Source organism: Pipistrellus hanaki (genome assembly GCF_964339955.1).
Source record: "Pipistrellus hanaki genome assembly, chromosome: 4".
Classification (NCBI taxonomy): Eukaryota; Metazoa; Chordata; class Mammalia; order Chiroptera; family Vespertilionidae; genus Pipistrellus; species Pipistrellus hanaki.
In genome coordinates, this window is record NC_140506.1 from 73,565,787 (window position 1) to 73,585,560 (window position 19,774).

The 19,774-nt window shown below is 57.7% G+C and overlaps 1 protein-coding gene across 9 annotated transcripts; it reads left to right on the plus strand.

Moving 5' to 3' along the window:
* The first annotated feature begins 5,925 nt into the window (after positions 1–5,925).
* On the plus strand, positions 5,926–19,247 carry LAT2 (linker for activation of T cells family member 2). 9 transcript variants are annotated; one of them, XM_084882047.1, is made up of 13 exons: positions 5,926–6,124; positions 10,015–10,129; positions 10,598–10,637; positions 12,749–12,792; positions 12,976–13,021; positions 13,300–13,337; positions 13,594–13,629; positions 13,709–13,739; positions 14,309–14,364; positions 15,461–15,526; positions 15,814–15,903; positions 16,391–16,511; positions 18,390–19,247. In XM_084882047.1, the coding sequence occupies exons 2-12, from the start codon at positions 10,036–10,038 to the stop codon at positions 16,492–16,494; spliced, it is 645 nt and encodes a 214-aa protein (XP_084738173.1). In that variant the 5' UTR covers positions 5,926–6,124; positions 10,015–10,035; the 3' UTR covers positions 16,495–16,511; positions 18,390–19,247. The 9 variants fall into 9 exon arrangements, with proteins under 9 accessions (XP_084738173.1, XP_084738172.1, XP_084738177.1 ...); XM_084882046.1 differs by having other exon boundaries at positions 18,445–19,247; XM_084882051.1 differs by having other exon boundaries at positions 15,841–15,903.
* The last annotated feature ends 527 nt before the right edge of the window (positions 19,248–19,774 follow it).

The following is a 19,774-nucleotide window of genomic DNA, read 5'->3' on the forward strand; positions in this document are numbered from 1 at the left end:
AAGTACCTAAATAGGCTCTGTTTCATAAATGCACTTACTATGTGAATATTCCAGAGATAGGTTTAAAACAGGTGATGCCTGATTTCTCTGTGTTATTGAGCTGGCTTCAAAGAAACAAAGTGTAATGAAATTACAAATGGAGTCTCAATAGGTTTCTACGAATGTTCTTACCTTGGCATCCATTGTCAGAGGCCAGATCGGTGCAGCGTTGGTGGAATAGTGGTGAGCATAGCTGCCTTCCGGCGGCCAGATGGTTTCCCCAGGTCCCAGGAAAAGGAACTGTTGCCACAGCAGACTTCAGAGCCTGGGTTTCCTCTCATGACTCAAATGCCCTCTCTCTTCAGGGAGGTCTTAGGGAGCAGGAGGCGTAAAGAAGGAAGAAGTTGGAAGTGGACATTTGGGGAAAGGAGGGAGGTGTTGCAATTTTACCTACTGTCCACTTTCAACTTGTGATATTTAAGGGTTAGCCTGATTTTCTCAATGAAAGAGATTACTTGGTAGAGCTTAAATCTAGAACCAGAAGAGCTAATTAACATCAATTTGTAGAGCCACTCGGTCTTGAGACTCAGTAGAAACAGCATATATTTTTTATTGGGGGGAGGGGGGACGTCAATGATGAGGGAGAATCATTCATCAACTGTCTCCTGCACACCCAACAGGATTGAGCCTGGGATATGCCCTGACCAGGAATCGAACCATGACTCCCTGGTTCACAGGTTGACGCTCAACCACTGAGCCATGCTGGCCAGGCATAGAAACAGCATTTCTTTGCAGTGTGAGGAGATTGGTTTTTAAACAGCCTTATAATCTGTTCTTTTCACAAGTTGTACTTTAAGTACACTTTCGTTCTTTCTCCTCGGTCTTCAAATTCCATTGGCTGTTAAGGTCATGCAGAGTCACTGCCACTGACAAGGTTCACTCTGGACTGTCCACTGCAGTAGGACCTGACGGGGCCTGGTGTCGTCCACAGTGCTTCCTGATCTGGTGGAGAAGGGTGGGCAGCCCATGTTCTGTTCAGCTGCTTGCTATCTGCCCAATGGGACTTCTCACCAGTGCTCTTTCAGGGAAACGGGGAGGAGAGGACAGGACAGCAGTCCATGCTGCGTGTCACAGGTGGCTATTGCCTGGGCACCTCATGCTTAAGAGACTGGCTTGCTTGGATCTGGCCACGTGTGACCTTTTTTGGTGAGGAGCTTTGTTCTATTTTTCATATTATCTTGGCCAGTGTTTTACATTGTTGATGAGTTACTTTCTCATTAGTGTTAGGTTAACAGGCTTATAAGCATCTTAAAGTCTGGTGTCTTACAGTCTTTGTAAGTTTTTTGTCATGAAAATGAATCAGAATGATGGAGACTATGTACTTAATTGTAACCTACTAATCTCTCCCCCCACCTGTAACCACCCTCTTATTGTAAAATAGTAAATATACTAATAAAGCAAACTATTTCACAGCAGCAGGCTCTTTGGTATTCATTTTGGACACTAGAGAGAATTTGTTTCTTATACCTGTTCTGTTCATTGCAGGGGACAAGGCAAATGTTAAAATCATTACTGGACTAGGCCTAGCCAGTTGCTCGGTGGTTAGAGCATTGGCCTGTGTACTGAAGGCTCTTGGGTTCAGTTCTAATCAAGAGCATACAGGCTCGATCCCTGGCTCAGGTCAGGGCTCATGTGGGAGGGAACCAGTCGATGTTTTTCACATCAATGTTTCTATCCCCCTCCCTCCTACTTTCTCTAAAAATCAATGGAAAAAATATCCTTGGGCGAGTATTAATAAACAAAAATCATTACTGGCCTAGAAGCTTATCCTTCTAAACAGGATTAGGAGAGAGGGAATCCGAATCTTTTTTTCTTTTAATACCTTGAATCATAATAGCACCATCAATTTTTAAAATATATTTTTATTGATTTCAGAGAAGGAAAGGGAAAGAAAGAAAAACATCAATGAGAATCATTGACCAGCTGCCTCCTACATGACCCCCACTGGGGATTGAGCCCACAACCAGGCATGTGCTCTGAGAATTGAACTGCAACCTCCTGATCCATAGGTTGACACAACCACAGCCACGCTGGCTGGGCCAGAGAGTTTCTGTCAATAGCACCAAGATTCCTTGGAATTGGTAGAATTGCTTTTCACATACATTATACTCTTGAAATTAAGAATGTACTCATTAGGCCCTAGCCAGTTTGGCTCAGTGGATAGAGCATCGGCCTGAAGTACTTGATCAAAACGAGAAAGGAAAAGGCATGTAACTAAAATGATAAAGGATATATGAAGAATTCCAGCAAATTGGTAAAAAAAAAAAAAAAAACAATAGGAAACTAAGCAAAATATGTTAACAGTTATTTCACAGAAGAGGAAATAATGGCCCCCAAATGATATTCAACTCATTTGCAATCAAGGAATTGTAAATTGAGGCTAAAGAAATATTGTACACCCATTTAAAATGGCAAGTCAGGAAGCCTGACAAGCCAGTCGCTGGAGAGTTTGTGGGTCTCTTCTCCCTTACAGATGCATATAAATGGTGTAGCCACTTTGGGAATGAACTTGAACATTGAATGTTCCCATATTCCATACCCAGTGGTTCCCCTCCAGGAATACATCCAAGGAACATTCATAGCGGCAAAACCTAAATTCAGATGATGGAATGTTGTACAGAAATCTTAAAGGAATGAATGGTAGCCATGTGGGTGAGTCACGGTTATGGTAACAGAAAGTTTGTCCCAAATTCTTACAGACAGAATGACACATATGTAAGACGAACTTTTGAAATATAAAAGCAGTTACTTAGGTAGGGTGAGGCAGAAGAATGGAATATTCTAAGTTCCATTAGGTAGTGAGTTAATTATCAGAGAGAAATGTCCTGAATGACTGGGACTAGGGGTGAGAGTTGTGTTTATTTGTACCTTGAGAGTTGGGGGTGGCAAGAAAAATTCATGGTGGGCTCCAGGGGCTTCTAGAATGTTGTATGTACTTCTTAAGGTGCATTTTTTTTCTGATGAAAATCCATACCTTCACATTACTTTTAGGGTGTGTGTGATCCCAGGATATTCTCATCCTTAGAACTGTTTAGAGTCCTTAGAGCTCTTGCATTACTACCTAGGCATTTTGTTTCTATAACAAGTGTGCACACAACTGAATCAGCTGTGAACCGGAAAGCTAAATAGCCCTGTTTGGAGTGATGAAAAAATTTTGGAAGTAGTTATGGTTGTACAATATTTTAGTATAATTAATGCCACTGGTTCACACAGTTAAGATGGTAAATTTTATGTTATATACTAGAGGCCTGATGCACGAAATTCGTGCAAGAGTAGGCCTTCCTTCCTTTAGCTGCTGGCACTTCCCTCTGGCACCCGAGACCTGGGCTTCCCTCGCAGCCCCAGCTTCATCGAGAAGGTTGTCTGGAAGGATGTCTGTCTAATTAGCATATTACCCTTTTATTAGTATAGATAATGCAATATATCAAAGCCCATCAAACTGTAAAAACTAAAAGGGCACGAGAATTTATACAACTGGACATGAATTGCCTAGCTTTTTAAAGCTTATTTTCTAATTCACAAGTGAATGGTTTATAAATATAATAGAACTTGGAGAAATTTGACAAGTGCCTAGAAAGGGGGCGAGCTCCTCCACTCAGGTCCAAAAAGGGTCTTCGGGTTGACAGGCCCCTGTTTTTATGCTGGAAGACGGGCTCAGAGAAGGTCCAGTAGAGCTGGTCACACTGGTCGGACCTGGAGATTTTGCCAATGGTCAGATTTTGCCATTGCTAAGGCCCCAGCCGAGGTAGAGTCGGGAATGTAGAACAGAACTCTGTTCCCATTAGATTGTTGGAGCTTCTGACCATCTCTACAGACAGGAGACCCGGGGAGGCACGTGGTCCAGGGGTAGATGGGAGCCTGCCCGGTTTGCCCACCTGTGTGAGGAGGGGCCAGGCAGGAGGGCCGCTGGCTTTCACCCACGGAGGTCTCTGCGCTCAGGTGGTGGAAAGGTAACGGGCTCCGGGCGCTTTGGTGGTCCAGATTCAAATCCAGTTAGTCTCTGGGGCAACGTGTTCTCACCTGTGTAAGCAACAGTCAGCCAGCAAGTGACCGTGGAGATTCAATGTAGCCCAGCTACACTGGCATGGCTCAGTGGCTGAGCATTGACCTATGAACCAGGAGGTCACAGTTCGATTCCTGGTCAAGGCACATGTCCCTGTTGCGGGCTCGGTCCCCAGTGGGGGGGGGGGGGGCATGCAGGAGGCAGCCGATCTATGATTCTTTCTCATCGATGTTTCTATTTCTCTCCCTCTCCCTTCCTCTCTGAAATCAATAATATATATATATATTTAAAATATAGCCACACCCTCATGAAATAAGGGCGTGTGGTGGTAGTGATTGCACTGGCACAGGTTTGGGAGTCAGATGAGGTTTTAGTTCTAGTCCCACCACGTACCGGGATAGGGACAAGCTCCTGGCAGTTAAGGGTGCAGGGTGTCTCCCAAAATGAGCTCTAGTCTGTGCACCCCCCTTCTCTCCCACGGGGTGGCAGCAGCAGGCCCAGCCCTCAGTTTCTGTTTCTGTTTCCGTTCCTGCTGAGCCTCCTTGTCTGCACTTGGCCCCTTGCCAGCCGTGGCTGGACCTGCCCTGCAGGAAGTCTTGGCCAGCCTGCTAGGGCCACAAGAGACACCCAGTCCCAGCCTAGAGCTGGGGAGACCAGGTTCGGGAGTGCCGGACTAGTGGGATACTGGGGACCCTCGGGGGCTTCTCTGTGATCTCTGGCAGTCTGGGGTGCCTCAAACAGTGCCATGGCTTTGGGCAAGTTACTGACGACCTGCGACATGAGCACCAGAGCCAGTCTCTCCCAGGAGCGGTGCCTACAGACCTCCCCTCACACCTCTCAGGGAGCCAAGGGCTGGCTGCCAGTGCTCTCACCTGCTCTGCCTCATCTGCAAAGCGGGGGTGATGAGATGTGGCTTCCAGGACAGGAGAAGCCGGGATTGTCCTCCTGTCCTTCAGCGTGGCTGCCTGTCTTGCTCCCTCCCATGTCTGTGGCTGTCCATTCCTCTGCCAGCTGCCTTGTCTCCCTCCAGCCTTTGTCTTCTCTGTCCACTCCTGTCTCATGGTGTGTGTGTGTGTGTGTGTGTGTGTGTGTGTGTGCACGCGCTGTACACCTCATTTTTGGGACTCTTGCTCTCTGAGTATCTGGCTCTGGCCCTCACTCTGCATCTCTGACAATTGGTCTCTCTGTCTCTGTGTCTCTCTGTCTTCCTGTGTCTCCCTCTCCTTCTGAGTCGGAGACTCTTGGTTGATCTCACGCTCAGTCCCTGACTATCTCTCTGTCCCTCTCCGTGTCTCTGTATGTAGTCTCTTTCTCATTCTCTTCCTGCCTATTTATCTCCTCTCTCTCTCTTTCTCTCTTTCTCTCTCTGTCTCTCTCTCTCCCTCCCCCCAATTCTGTATGTGCATGTTTTAGTGTTAGTGTGTATTTGTGTTCTTTTTTTTTTTTAATATATTTTATTGATTTCTTACAGAGAGGAAGGGAGAGAGATAGAGAGCTAGAAACGTCGATGAGAGAGAAACATCGACCAGCTGCCTCTTGCACACCCCCTACCGGGGATGTGCCCGCAACCAGTGTACATGCCCCTGACCAGAATCGAACCCGGGACCTTTCAGTCCGCAGACCGACGCTCTACCACTGAGCCAAACCGGTTTCGGCTGTATTTGTGTTCTTTAGTGTGTGCTTCTCCATGTCTTCCTACTCTTGCTGCCTGTATGTGTCCCTGTGTGCACTTCCATTTCATTCTTCCTCCCTGCCCCCCTGTGTATCTTATTCTGTGTGACTTGTATTTACACGTGTGTGTGCCGTGGCCATGGCTTTCGGTTCTCTCTCTCTCTCTCTCTCTCTCTCTCTCTCTCTCTCTCTCTCTCTCTCTCTCTCTCTCTCTCTCTCCCGTGCATGTCTCTCTGTGTTCACACAGAGCCTGTCCGGCAGGGCAGCGGATGTGTGAGGGATGATTCAGTGGCTGACAGGAAGCCGGCCGCCTTGCTTGCTGCCCACAAGAGTCTGTGGGGTTGGAGTCAGCTCCGGCAGGTGTGTGGGCTCGAGATGAGGTGGCCGCAGTGAAGAGCCCCCGACTCTCAGGTAAGCCTTTCCCGGGAGTGCCCGGAGCCTGGCCCTGAGGTCAGGGGTCCTGAGGCTGCCCCCCCAACCTCCGACACCCCGTGGGGTTGGCGTGGCCTCTCCTGAGCACTTGGCGGCCTGCGGGGTGAAGTGGGAAGATGTCGGGATGCCTGACACCCCTCCTTTGACCCCACTCCTGCCCTGGTACCCCTGATTGGGGAGCCCTCACCCTGGACCCTGAGGCACTCAGAGAGGCAGCCTGGTTCTGGGGTTTCAGCCACTTCCCTGCCCTCACCTTTCCCGGCCCGGTCTGCAGCCCTAGGGGGCCTCCGGGGTGCTCCCCTCACTTCCAGAGACTGTGAGGGGCCAGGACCGTGGCCCCGGCCCCTGCCCAGGAGCTTAGGTTTCTTCATCTGTAAAACGGAACTGCAATAGCTCAGACACGGGGCTACACCCAGGAGAACGGGGGAGACCCTAAGGCAAGAGTGCCCAGGTCCTGCCCAGGCCAGACGGGAGCATCTGTCCCTGCCATCCCACCCCTCGCCCAGCCCGGCCGGCCAGCTCTCCGCTGGGGCCTCGGATGTCAGCCCTGGGGCGCTCCCTGTGCCAGCTCTGTCCACAGGTGGCCCTGGCCTTCGCCATCCTCCGCTCCTACCCTGGGACAGGGGCTGCCAGGCCCTGTGCCAGTCACCTGGGCACTGAGAGCCCCATTGCAAGCCCCTGGGACAGCCTCATGTGAAGGCCAAGGTCACTTGGGAAAACGAAACAGACCCCAGAGCAGAGCCCAGTGGTTAAAGCCTTTTGGGGGCTAAGGCCAGGGCCTCTTTCTCCCCCCCCCCCCCCCCAGCCCTAGTGGCCTCAGTCCCCCATCCCCAGCAGGACGGGTGCTGGGAGGATGGGCAGGATCATGTCCGAGGGCCGCTCTGGGCGGGAGGCTCAGGCGCTGTGGCCTGCGCAGTGCAGCACCGAGGGGTTTCCCACACAGCCTGCTGCGAACCTTGTTCATATGAAAACTGCCCACTTCCCTTTCTGCTATTTTGGCCTGCGGAGCCACGGGCTGTGACAGCCACCCTCCCCGCCCCACCCAGCCCTGCTGGCTCCTTGGGGCCTCTCCTGGGGCCCAGCCTCTCCCCCTCCACCCTGCCCACCCTTCTGCTCTCAACACGGGTGGAAAGTGACGAGAGAGGGAGTTTTATTCGGTGGGGAGGAGGATCGAGGGCATAGGAGTTTTACTCAAATGAGTCTCTTTTAAAAAAAATATTTCATGACTCTTAAAAATAGAAGAAAAAAGGTAAAGGAGTGTGGCCTTCCTAGGCAGCATGCCTGGGCTTTGATCCTGCTTCCGTGACCGGCCAGCGGTGTGAGCTCGGACAGAGTGCTCCCCTCTGGTCCTGGCCTCTCACCTGAGGCGGTGGGTGTCTGTGACAGCTGGCAGGGGGGCTGGGGCAAGAGCCGTGCTCTCTTCCCACCCCAGCGCCTCTCAGGGCCCAGCACGAGGCCCACGTGTGGCAGGGAGGGAGGCTAGGCCTGTCTGTCTGGGGAGCAGGCAGAGAAGGCTCTGGAGAGACCTGCTCCACCCCATCCGCTGCAGGCCCCAAGGCGGCTCTGGCCCCAACAGGCTGCCCCTGCCCCTGGAGCCAGAGGGTGGCCGGTCATGACCGTCACGGCCAACTGTGCGCCCTGCCCCAGCACCTTCCATGCATCATCTCGATGCCGGGTCTCATGTGACAAACCCACAGGAAGAGTGTCCCTCTTCCCCCCACTTAACAAAGGGGCAACCAAAGGCCTGTGATCCTGGGACCCCATTTTCGTTCCTGGCAGAATTTGCGTTCTCCGGCTCCCTTCCCCAGCCTCCCCCAGTGCCGGGGGGAGCAGATGGACCAGGGCCACCCTGAGTGTGCTTCACCTCAGGAAGCAAAAGGCTCTCCGATAGTCAGGGTCCCAGAGGTCAGCAGGTCATGGCCCAGGGCTCCGAGTGCCAGGTCAGGGGTGTGGACTCACTTCTGGAGTCGGAAACAGCCCCCGGGTGTGGCCAGGGTGGACTCATGGCCCAGCTCTCGCAGGGGGCATGTGTGCGACCCACCCCATGTGCTGTGCCCAAATCTCCCTTCGGGTCAGAGAGAGTCACCGTGCTCACTAAAGGACCGCGTTGTCGAGGATCCGGAGCCTGAGAGAGCCGTCCAAACTAGCCAGCCAGAAATCAGACCCTCAGTGGGTTTCTCTCCAGGAAGCCCCAGCCGTGAGCCTGGCTGGATGTGATTGACCCCCATTGCAACAGATGAGAAAACTGAGGCCCAGGGATGCCGAGGCACAGACAGGATTTGACCCCAGGAGTCCTCCCCCTCGAAGGCAGGTCTTCCCAGCTTCCAACAACCCGAGGGAACGTGAGAGGGAGGCAGGGCGAGCTGTGCAGACCAGGAGGGCAGTGCCCAGCCTGTGAGAGGGAGGGGGAGCGGATCCCCTCAAACAGCATCGTGTGTGACAGGCCGGTCTTTCTCCTCACGTGGAGGCTGCTCTGAGACAAGATTTGGGAATTCCGTGTTCCCGCTGACTCCCTGGAAACTCCACGTCCTGGGGAGGAGAGGTGGCTCCTCTGGGACGGGCCCTGGTGAGGCTCCGCCCCGCGTGGAGATGTCTTGTTGACTTTGCCCCAGATTTGCCCCAGGAAGCTCGGAGCTCAAAGGAGTGAGGGGACAGCAGCGGGGGGAGAAAAGGGGGGCACACACAGGCCTCAGGGGAGCCCGGAGCAGGAGGGGGCAGTGCGAAGTCCATCTCCTCCTTCAGCCTCACCAGCCCCCCTCCCAGGTGCCCCATGCAGGAGGCACAGGTGTGCACAGAGTGGGCGCTCCGTGTGGGCGCTCCATGTTACCACCTGGGCACCGGCCCCTCAGACAGCCCCCGCAGCCCTCAGCTGAGGCCCGGCTATTTCGAGGTGGCTGAGTCCCTTGATAGTTTCAATGATTCTCCTTGGAAACCCCCTCAAGGGGGCTGGACTTGCCTGCACCAGCCCCTGGTGTGTAGATTGGATCACCAAGACCAGACGATCAGGGTGGCCCTGAGGCTGGGGCGAGGACCGGCCACTGAGGCAGCAGCCAGCAGCCAGGGATTCGGGGCCTCCTTGCCCTGTAGCCTCTCTCCTCCAGCCCCACAGCCCACCACTAGCCACCATGGGCCATACGCCAGGTCCCTCGGAGCTTGCTTGTCCCCTAGCTCGTAAGCCCACCTCCTCCAGGAAGCCTTCCCTGATCTCCCTCCTCCCAGCTCCCAGGGCGGGAGGAATCTGGGTGCACGGATGTTTAATGAATGGGAATCCTGCTCCCAGCTTCCCTGGGTGGCCGGCCGAGGGTGGGGTGGAGACGTGCCCGCCGTTGGGGGAGGGCTGCTGGGACCTCCCATGCAGAAGGGTCCTCAGACTCCAAGCTCGGGGAGGAGCGCCGGGTTTATAGGAGGGAGGGGATGCGGTGGGCAAAGCCAGGGTTAGGCTCTGGGTGTTGGAACCTGAATCCCGTCTTTCCACTTAGCAACGGGAGATGTCTGGCCTCCGGTTCTTTATCTGTGAAGTGAAGCAAGCCCTTCCCTCAAAGGGCGATTGTGTGGGTGAGGTGAGGGTGTATGCAGGAGTGTGTACACGCGTGTGGCGCTGCCTGCTGGGTCCCCAGAACCTTCCAGCCCTCATCACGAGTTGCTGCTGGCCGTGGGGGGCACGGGCACGGGCCTGGGGTCGGGTGCAGGAGGAGGTGTGGTCCTGCCTGGCCCTCCTCAGGGCGGGAAGGGCGCTCCTCAGCCCGGACTGGGCTGTGAGGCTGTCAGGGGCCGGCAGGGGTAAGAGGCCTGGGAGTGGGGGGCTGGGTGGGCTCCCGAAGGGGCAGCCCTCCAGCCCTCCCACGCGGGTTTGCGCCGTGGCCTTGCAGGAAACGTGCACAGGAGCCGACATGAGTGCGGACGCGGAGCTGCTGTGGCCCGGGGCGGCCCTCCTGCTGCTGCTGGGGGCGGTGGCCAGCCTGTGTGTGCGCTGCTCCCGCTCAGGTACAGGGGGAGCATGACAGGGAGGGGCCGGGAGGGGGGCTCTGGGCACAGCGGAGGAGAAGACAGCATCCCCCCAAACTGCCACAGGCCAGACCTGGCTGTGTTTGGGAGGGGCAGTCTGCTAAGCCTCACAAGATGCGGGTGACTCCCCCAAGGGCTGGCCCCACACTGCACCTGAACACCGTCTGGTTCACTGGGGGCGGGGGGTTGCTCTGGGCAAGGGAGGAAGGCCGGCCTGGCTGCCTGGGGCATCCGCCTTCTCTGCTCCGCTCTCCTAAATAAACAGTGAGAGACACCCTGTCAATGCCATGGCCCCCCGCGGTCGGCGGGCCCGGTGTGCTGTCTGTCCTAGGAGGAGGGGGCCTTGTGCTGTCCTAGCACAGGGCACAAGCAGACCGGAGGAGGGGGCCTTGGGTGCCAGTTCCACCCTGGCTCTGGGCACTTGCTAATCTGGTCCCGTTTTTGCAGGTGCGAAGCGGCCCGAGAGGATTTATGAGCAGAGGAGCCTGTGAGTGCCGCCGTGTCCGGGCCCTGGGCCGTGTGCCTGGGCTGTGGGCGTCCCCTCAGGCACCTGCCTGCTGTGCTCACCCCTTTGCTCACACCGCCTCCAGGCTGGGCTCCGGTGGATCCCGAGCAGTCAGGGAAGGAGAGGGGGCACCCAGGGCACCTGCTGTGCGGGTGGGGGCGGGTGTCCACAGAGCAATCGGGCCTCTTGGTGCAACGAGGGGCTGGGGTGTGGGGCCGGCACTGGGCACAGAGCAAAGTGCGAGCTGTGTCTGAGTGTCCCTGGGAAAGTGCTAAGGGAGCCAGGGAGGATGTGGGCCTGTCCCTGGGGGATTAAGGAAGGCCTGATGGAGGAGGTGGGAAAGATTTTAAGAGAAAAAGAGGCAAAGGGGGATATCAGAGGAAGAGAGAACCGAGTGGGCAGTCGCTGGCATAGGGCCGGCGGACGCTGTCTTTCAGGGATGGGGTGGCAGTACCGTGCGTCTCGGGGAGATGAGCTGGGTGAGGGAGAGGCCCTGGCCTCCGTTCTAAGGACCGAGGGGCCCAGAGAAGAGCTGGGAGCAGGGGCTCATGGGCAGCAGGAAGGAGGGCGGTGCAATGGGGTCAGTGAACCCAGCAGGGGAGGGGGGGGCTGGGTGATGGAGCTCCAGGCGCTTTGAGGGCAGGTGGGTGGCTCTGTGAGTGCTGGGAGGGTCAGCTGTGCCAGACACTGCACACCAGGGGCCACCCTAGGACAGCCCCAGGCAGGGGGCAGCGGCCGTCGGCATCCTGACACTGAGTAGGAGGGTGACTTGATGGAGGGCCTGTGTGTGAACGCCCACGCACACCCACACGCTCCCTGCACGCTTGCTCATGCGTGCACTTCTCACACATGCAGCGCTGTGTGCACATTCGGGTGGCTACTCACGCACAAATGGGCACACACGCCCTTTCTCATTTCCTTTTGCAACTGAAAAACCACAATGAGATTTGAAAAACAGAATTTCCCCATCCAGGCCCACCCCGGGCGGGGGCAGGACTGAGACTCTCCGGGCATCTGTGGCCACTTGGCTGTCTAGATGGCTGGCCTACAACGTGCGCTGGCCGCCCCAGTGGCCCTCTCTCCTGCCCCAGGCAGGCCTCCTCAGAATCTCCCCTCTGCTCTCCCCCACAGCCCCTGCCCACTCAGGGCCCCTGGCTGATCTTCGAACTGTGGACTCCACCTCCTCATGCAGTGGGTGGGGAAATGGCGCCCTGGTGGGAGGAGGGAGGAGGAGAGGCTTGGGGTCTCCCCACCTCACTGGGGCTCAGTCCTCCGGGAAGCCATGCCTGGCTCTCTCCTGTGGCCCATCCTAAATCATATCACCCTTATCCCCCGCCCCCCAGGAGCTCCTAGAAGGCTGGGCCAGGTGCCTATATTAATCCAGGGGAGACGCCCAAAATGCTTTAATGGTTAGCTAATCTGTTCACCATCCTCAGTGGTGGCTTCCGTTCTCAAGGGCACTTCATGGTCCGAAAGGCAGCGAGGGCTCCAGCCCTCATCTCTGCAGTCCAGGTTGTAGTAAGAATGAAGGAGAAGGACAAAAAGGCTGTCCCCCAGCTGTCAGTGACTCAAGGTTTCCTGGAACTCTCAGCAGCCTGGGCTTGCATTTCATTAGCCAGAGCTTTGTCACGTGGCCACATGCAGGTGCGAGGGAGGCTGCGGTCGGTATTCAGGTGTTTAGATGGGCGTGCTGCCGGCTAACCAAAAGCCAGGGTTGTGCCGCAAAGGAGGAAAGGACACTGGACAATGACGAGATACCTGCCCACAGACCCTCCTGGCCATCTCTGGGGTTTCCCGGGCGCCCCACGTGGAGAAATGGGTCTTCCTGGCAGCTGACGCCAGGCCAGGGCCATGTGAGAAGGGTGGGCACCCAGTGGGCAGGGTCGGGGAGCAGTCCAGAAAATGAGGGCCTCAGGGGCAGGGCTCTGGCTCTGCGGCCTGGAGGGGTGGCAGGCAGCTCCTTCTCCTCACGCTTGCCCTACTGTGTGCCTCCGCTCTGTTCCTTGTCCCCCTCTGTCCATCTCTCCTGTCTCTCTGCCCCTGGGGCTGGGGGAGGCCAGGCCCTCGCTCAAAACTGTCCCGTGTGTTTCCAGGCAAGAGAGCCAGCAGAACTTTGCAGTGGCCCGGACCTACTCCTGTGAGTCCCGAGCAGAAGGGTTCAGGGGCTGGGCTCAGGGTTGAGCGGGGAGAGGGGGGTTCATATCAAAGTGTCTTCACCCTGAACTCGTGGCCATGACTGACCTGGCAGGGTGAAGGGGGGAGGGAGCTACACTGGCAAGCTGGCATTGGGGTCCAGCTAACACCCCCTGGTCCTTTGCAGTGGGCAGGCCCCTGATGGACACAGCCTATGACATGGCACCAACGAGGTAGGAATGAGCCCCTTGTCCTGGGCCCAGAGGGGTCACAGCCCCCACAGGAAGTGATGAGGAGGGCCCTGGCGCCCCCTCCTGGCTGAGCCCAGGCCGAGACCTGACTTCCTCTTCAGACCTCAGAGTTCCAGTGCCTGAGAGAGATGGGCCTCCCTCCCTCCGGGAGGCTGGAGGGCTGTGGCCTTCAAATCCCCCCAAATCCTGGAGCCATTCCCCTCCCTCCTCCCCCGCCCCCCATGGCTCCTCCTCAGCCCCTACCTCCCCCTCCCCTGCAGGAAGGATAAGCTGCTGCAGTTCTCCCCCAGCCTCGAGGGTGAGTGAGCCCCACACACAGGAGTGGGGCAGGGGGAGGTGGGACTGGGACAGGTGAGTACCTGGTGGGGCAGGTACTATGCATACGTGCAGGGGAGGTGTGGGCGAGGGGAGGCAGGGGAGCCAGGCCTGACAGGAAGGCCTTTGCAAGAGACATAAACGCCAGGCTGGGAGGCCTGATGGGATTGGCCTAGTGGGGGAGGGGAGAGAGCAGGTGCAAAGGTGTGCAGGTAAGAAACCTTCGGCTTTCCTTCCAGATTCTGCGTCGCCGAGGTACCAGAACTTCCGCAAAGGTAGGTGGGCCCCGGGGATTGGGGGCGGCAGTGGGGGCCGCCTCCAGGAGCCTGGGCCTCATGCCGCCTCCTCCTGCAGGAAGCAGACACGGATCAGACGGAGCCTACATGTGAGTGGCCTCCCAGCCCTGCCCTGAGCTTCCTCATTCGGGAAGGCCTCCTGCCCTGGAACCCGCCAGCCCAGGCTCAGGCAGGCGCTCCGTAGCACCGTTTCCCTTCAGGAGGCTCGTGGGTGTGGGGACTGGGGCAGGGACAGGGCCCTACTCTGAGAAGGGCCTGTGCGGAGGGGTCATCCTGCCTCACCCCGTCAGATACAAGTCACAGGGGCACCTGGAGGCCCCGAGAGGAAGGGCCCTCAGATGTCTCATCTCACAGATGGGCAACCTGAGGCCCAGGGCCGGGGGAGACTTGTCTGGGGTCACATGGCGAGGTGGCTAGTGCCAGGTTGTCTCCCCCTCACCCCAGGATGGCTCAGGGGTTCAGGGAAGCAGGATGGGGAGATGGGGGAGACCCTCCCCCAGCCCCCATGGGCCCCGGAGGAGTGATGGCTGAAGCAGTCCTTGCCTCACTGCACCCCTCTCCCATGCAGCTCTTCTTCTCTCCTCTTCCCCACTCCCCCCTGCCCCCTGCCCAACGGGCCTGCCCAGCAACTGGTGTTGTGTTTGTGTTTTCCTGCCAGAGACCCCATCATCATGGAGTATTGCAACTGGGAGCGGTCCCAGAAGCGGCAGGAAGGTGAGGCAGAGAGGAAGGCGGGGCAGAGGGGGGAGAAGCATGGAGATCAGGTTCCCTGTGGGACCAGAGGCTTTGGGGGGACTCGGAGGAGGAGCCTGAGGCTTGGTTTGGATGGATTGGGGAGTGAGGGACAGGTGAGGGAGCTGGCACCTCGGGCAGGGGCCCAGGTGCAGAGGAGAGGAGTGTGGGAATCAGGGATGGGCCACAGGGGTGAGCAAGCAAGAGAAGGATTGCTGGGTCCCTCGTCACCCAGGCCCCATGCAGGGCTGGGCATGTAGGGGACCCCAAAGGAAGGCCCAGGGTGGGGCAGACTTGCTGGTGGATGCTGGAACTCTAGGCCCTCAACACCTCTGCTTTACAGAAAGGGAAACTGAGGACCCAGGGTAGACGGTGGTCCTCCTGGGCCATGCTGGGGTGGGGAGTGAGGCACCGCTGGGCAGGAGCGGGCCCTCTTCTTTCCCCCTGCAGCCTCCTAGCTGGGGTGGGGCCCTCGTTTCTCAGAGCCCCTGATGTCAATGGGTGATGGGTGAGTTGTTGGAGCTCAGCTTCCAGTTGGAGTTGGGGGTGGGGTGGGGGGCATGCCACACCCAGCCTAAGCCCCTGGACAAAGACCCACTGAACTGAAGGGTCTGCTTCCAGGCAAGCTGCGACCTGGCTGCCGTCTCTCCTGGGCCCCCAGTGGCTCTCACTGCCTGGTGGAGATGGGCCTCCCTCCATTCAAATATCCATCCCAGGCCTGAATGCAGCCCCAGCCCCTGACCTCCCCTCCCCAGGACATTCAGGGGTAACCTTGGAGGAGAGAGGAGGAGCTCAGAGTGGCAGCTGCTGAGCCAGGCCAGTGCCCATTAGGAAGCTTGTCCAGGAAAATGTCCCAGGCCCTGCGGGACCCAGAGGACTGGGGCCTTAGCAGGACATGTCATCTGCTACAGGAGGGCGGGGCATAAGGAGAGAGGAAGAGCCAGGCTTGATGGACAGGGCCCACCATAATGAAGCTCTCTGCCTTCTCCCCTCTTCCCTCTCCCATCTCCCCTCTCCCCTCTTCCCTTCTCCTCTCTTTCCTGTCCCCTCTCCCCTCTCCGTTCTCCCTGTCCCCCAGCAGATGATGAGGATTCTATTTCCTATGAGAATGTGCTCATCTGCAAGCAGAAAGAGCCCGACTCAGGTGAGGCTACCACCTGGAGCTGGGCAGGGACCAGGTGGGTGAGATCTGAAGTCCCCACAGAGGCATGGCCCTCCTTGGAGCCCAAAAGTTCACCAAAACCTCCAATGCCTTTGGGTCAGCACTGCCTCCTGTCCTGGGAGGAGGCCCATCATCCGGGGCCTCAGTGGGAATGGAGCCTTCCTACTGGAGGGGCTGCCACCCCAGGGCATGAGGTGCCTCTCGGGAGGGGCCGTGGCACCTCGATGGCCTGAGGACCAGTCACGGTGGCTTCCCCTTCCTCCCTGCAGGCCCTCCCCCTGGTTCTCCCCCTGCAGGCGATGAGGATTATCAGAACTCTGCTTCCATCCAGATGTGGCGGGAGTCCAAAAGGGTCGTAGGTATGTGGCCAGAGAGCAGGGGCTCCTGAGTGGACAGCTTCAGCGGGCCCAGCGGGTCTGGGGGAAGGGTAGTGTGAGTCAGGGTGTCTGGCCAGGGAGGCTGGGGGGAAGGGTGATGAGAGACGGGGGGTGTCTGACCGGGGAGGGCCAGGCTGGGGTGGACCCCCTGCAGCCGGCCAGCTAATTTCACAGGAAGCTGAAGGCGGCAGCATCGGCGGCTGCACTGGCCTGAACCACGGCCTCCTGAGGTCAGAGTCCTGCGCAGGCTGCCAGCACCTGGGTGGATGGAGCCCCAGTGACTCTGCCTCCCAGGAGACAAATAACCTGGCAAATCCCAGAACCGGGACAGACACTCCGTGAGGGCAGGGCAGCCTTTCCCCTCGGGCTGTGTGTGGCCTCTCCTCCGGCCCTGGGAGGGCGTTCTGGCTCCAGGAACAGGTCTGGGTGAGTCCGCGTGAACCACTGACAATTCGCCCACTTTCCTCAGGGCAAGTCCCGAGAGAAGCGCCTCTCTCCCCTGCGGGAAGCCCCGAGGACGACGACGGAGAGCCCGATTATGTGAATGGGGACGTGGCAGCCCCGGAAGCCTAGGGCAGACCTGGGCCCAGGTACAGCTGCCTTGGTGCAGGGTGGGGGCCTCACTGGCCAGGGGCCCCCTCCCCTGGGAAGAGGTGGGAGCTCGGGCTGGAGGAGCCGTGGTGAGGGCCAAGCGGTAGCACCCATGGGTGCTGAAATGAGGTGGCTCTGCAGGGGGTTGGGCCTCCTAAGCACTCCCCTTGGGCCCACCCTGCCCCCAACCCCCAAGGCAGGCTTGGCGAGGTGACAGATTCGTGGCAAGCACGAGGTGGTCAGGCAGGGAAGTGGTGAGGCGGTGGGTGAAGTGGCTCTGGGCGGGTCTCTGCAGCCTTCCTGGGTCTGTTTCCTCGCCTGCAAAATGGAGCCATTCGACAATACACTGCACATAGCGCATGGGCCCAGCGGGGCTTGGCCAGGCTTGGACGCGGGGGCAAAGGGCAGGGCTGGGGGACGGTGGTGCTGACAGTAGTCATGGCTCAACTGTGTTAAGCAGCCACTTTGCCGGCCAGCATGGAGTCAAGTGCTCACACACACCACCGCTCACCACCTCAAAGGCATCTGTCTGGCACTAAGCCATCTGCCCAAGGGCACACTTAGAATAAGTGTGTGTGTGGGGGGGGTATGGGGAGAGGGGGGGCAGGATCCACCCCGCAGTCCTCTCAGTCGGGGGCGGGCCTGGGCTGGTCCAGCCACAGAAGCTTGAGCCCAACATGGGAAGGCCCCGTTCACTCATTCACTTAATATATAACACACCTGCCAGAGTAAACGCCACGCACAAAAGGCCTGGGGCTGTGGTGGGAGAAATACAGCTGATCCTGTGGGATAAGAGAGAGTGAGAGGCAGAGGAAGACTGCGTGGTGATACGTCCTGTGGAGGCAAACCCGGCCGGCAGGGAAGAGACGGGCAGGAAGGCGGGCAGTTCAGGAGCGAGGCCAGGGAGCCTTTGGAGCGCCCTCCCTACCCCCGGGAAGGACACCCGGCAGGGGGACTAGCAGAGGCTCTGACGGCAGCGGGAGGCGGGGGGCGGCCGAGTGAGGACGTGGAGGAAGGAGGAGGCCAGTCGGGTAGGGCCAGCTCCTGGGTTCTTTCTGAGCTTTGGGGGAGGGAAGAGGGAACATGGGAAGATTTGAAACACAAGAGTGACATGATATTTCTAAAGGATCACTGGCTACCGAGTAGAGAAATGAACATAGCCCTCTGAATCCACGGATTCAACCAACCTCAGATGGAAACTATTGGGGTGGGAGATTTGGGGGTGTGTGTGTGTGTGTGTGTGTAAATCTCAGAAAGTTCCAAAAAGCAAAACCTGGATTTGCCGCAAGAGCAGCACACGAAATCCATGCAAATGACGTGCAGGCACAGTCTGCAAACACACCACCTGCACCGGGGGTCAGCATTCTCCCGGAGGGTGCCTGGTGGAGCTGGAGGTGCCATCCTGGAATCAAGCCCCTGAGCTCTATGGGGGGCGGCGGTGGGAACAGGGAGGCGGGTGAGTTAAGAGTCCAGACGAAAGGTGCCACCTTGGCCCAGGGAGGCAGGGGGACTTGCTGGTGCCCTGGGTGTGGGTGCCCTGGGTGTGGGTGCGAGGGAGAGGCGTTGAACAGGATCACAGGGTTTTGCCTGAGATCTGGGAGGCTAGGGGCAGCGCGGGTTTTGCAGGCAAGGCCAGCTGATTTCTGGGCCAGTCCATTGGAGGGCCCATCAGGGGGAAATACGGAGTCGGCTGGAGACGGACCTGAGGACGGGTGGGACGTACCCAGGCCTCGGCCAGGACCAGAGCGCAGTCAGGATTTCAAAGAGAAGGGGAAGCCCTTGGAAGCGACTCAGCTTGCTGGATGGCTCTCCCCGCCACCCCGGGAGGGCAGCTGAGAGCTCACCATCCCTGGGCGTCCCTCCCCTCTCAAAACCAGTCACTCCGGAGCCGAGGGAACCGAGTGCTGGCCGAAGCACACCTTTTCCTTTCAGCAACCACTTTCATCTTCACCGGAGGAGCCAGAGCCCAGCGCTCACAGGAATAGTGACCGTCTCCCGCCATCGCGTCTCCGGAGCAGCTGGACTTCTGGGCCCACCACGCTCCTCACGGGAGGTGCACCCCCTCCCCCGGACCCTCCCTCTGGCCACGCGGGACCAGCAAGTCACACACGGAACCAGCTTCCCGGGGGCGGGGCAGGAGCTTGGTGCGGAGAGCACTACAGCCCCTGCCGAAACTGAATGCCCAGCACTTAGGGCAAGTGGCACCCCATCCCCGCATCGAAAACACGTCATACTGGCATTCGTGTCCTTTTTTGCTTTGGATTTGGATCCAAAATTGCTTACTAATGTCAGTGGCTGGGAATTGGTGTGCGTGATCGGTAAGCTTGTGTATAATTAATTTATATATATAGGTGGAGCCGTATTTAATATTCTACGTTCCAAGGCAGATTTTTCTAGCTTGTCTCCTCTAAGCATTACATGTTGTAACTTCAGCAGACACTTCGGGTCTCAGTTCACTGAGGAAGAGAAGCCACAACCACCCGCCGGCTATCAGTGGGCGTGTCCTGTGGACAAAGTGTGTCAGTTCTGCCGAGGGGGTGGCCGGGGAGGCAGTGGTGTCCCTCGGGTGCCCTGAATGCCTCCTCTGCTCCAGGGCTGGCTCAGCTCCCTGACTGGGCAGCATGACCGTCTCAGGGAAGGGCAGAGGCCCAGCGGGACCTTGAGTCAGAAAAGCCACTCGGGGAAACATGCCTCCTCCTTTCAAAACCTCAATAAACCTTTCTAGTTTAAGGGCAGCAATCCTCATGTCTGCTTTCTCTGCTTCGTGTAACAAGGGAATGACTGAGCCTCTTGTTCCACAGAAAGGGACCCTGAGGCCGGGGAACAGGGCCTTGGGCCCCAAGGGCAGCTCTTTCCAGGATGGCACACGATTCTTTCCCTGAGAATTAAAGCCAGTAAGGAAATTAGAGAAAAACATCTAGAACACAGCTGTGGCCATTTGCCACTTCACCCCCTGCAGCCCTGACCGCACAAGCTCAGAGGCCATTTGGGCCTGAGCAGGGGGCGCGGCGGGACAAGGGAAGGCTCCGGGTGGGAGGGGCCTCTCCCCGGTTCCAGGGTGGGAACCCTGATGTCTCTCCGGCCCCTCACCTGCAAGCTGGGCACGATCATCCCTTCCCCTGACAGATCCCATAGCTCCAGACAAAAAACAAGATTGAGGAAGTATGTGTATTTTGTAAAACTTCACCGTGCTGTTTTTGTGGTCTGGGTGTATCTGCACCAGCCTGAGAGGGTCGGCACTGAGTAGAAGAGCCAGCAGGCC

What these genes read in the sequence shown, in the direction of transcription:
- LAT2 (XM_084882045.1), top strand. Translation starts at nt 10,036, where the DNA reads ATGAGTGCGGACGCGGAGCTGCTGTGGCCCGGGGCGGCCCTCCTGCTG. An exon ending in ATTTATGAGCAGAGGAGCCT is followed by an intron (nt 10,638 to 12,748) that starts GTGAGTGCCGCC and finishes GTGTGTTTCCAG; the next exon opens with GCAAGAGAGCCAGCAGAACT. An exon ending in AGTGGCCCGGACCTACTCCT is followed by an intron (nt 12,793 to 12,975) that starts GTGAGTCCCGAG and finishes GGTCCTTTGCAG; the next exon opens with TGGGCAGGCCCCTGATGGAC.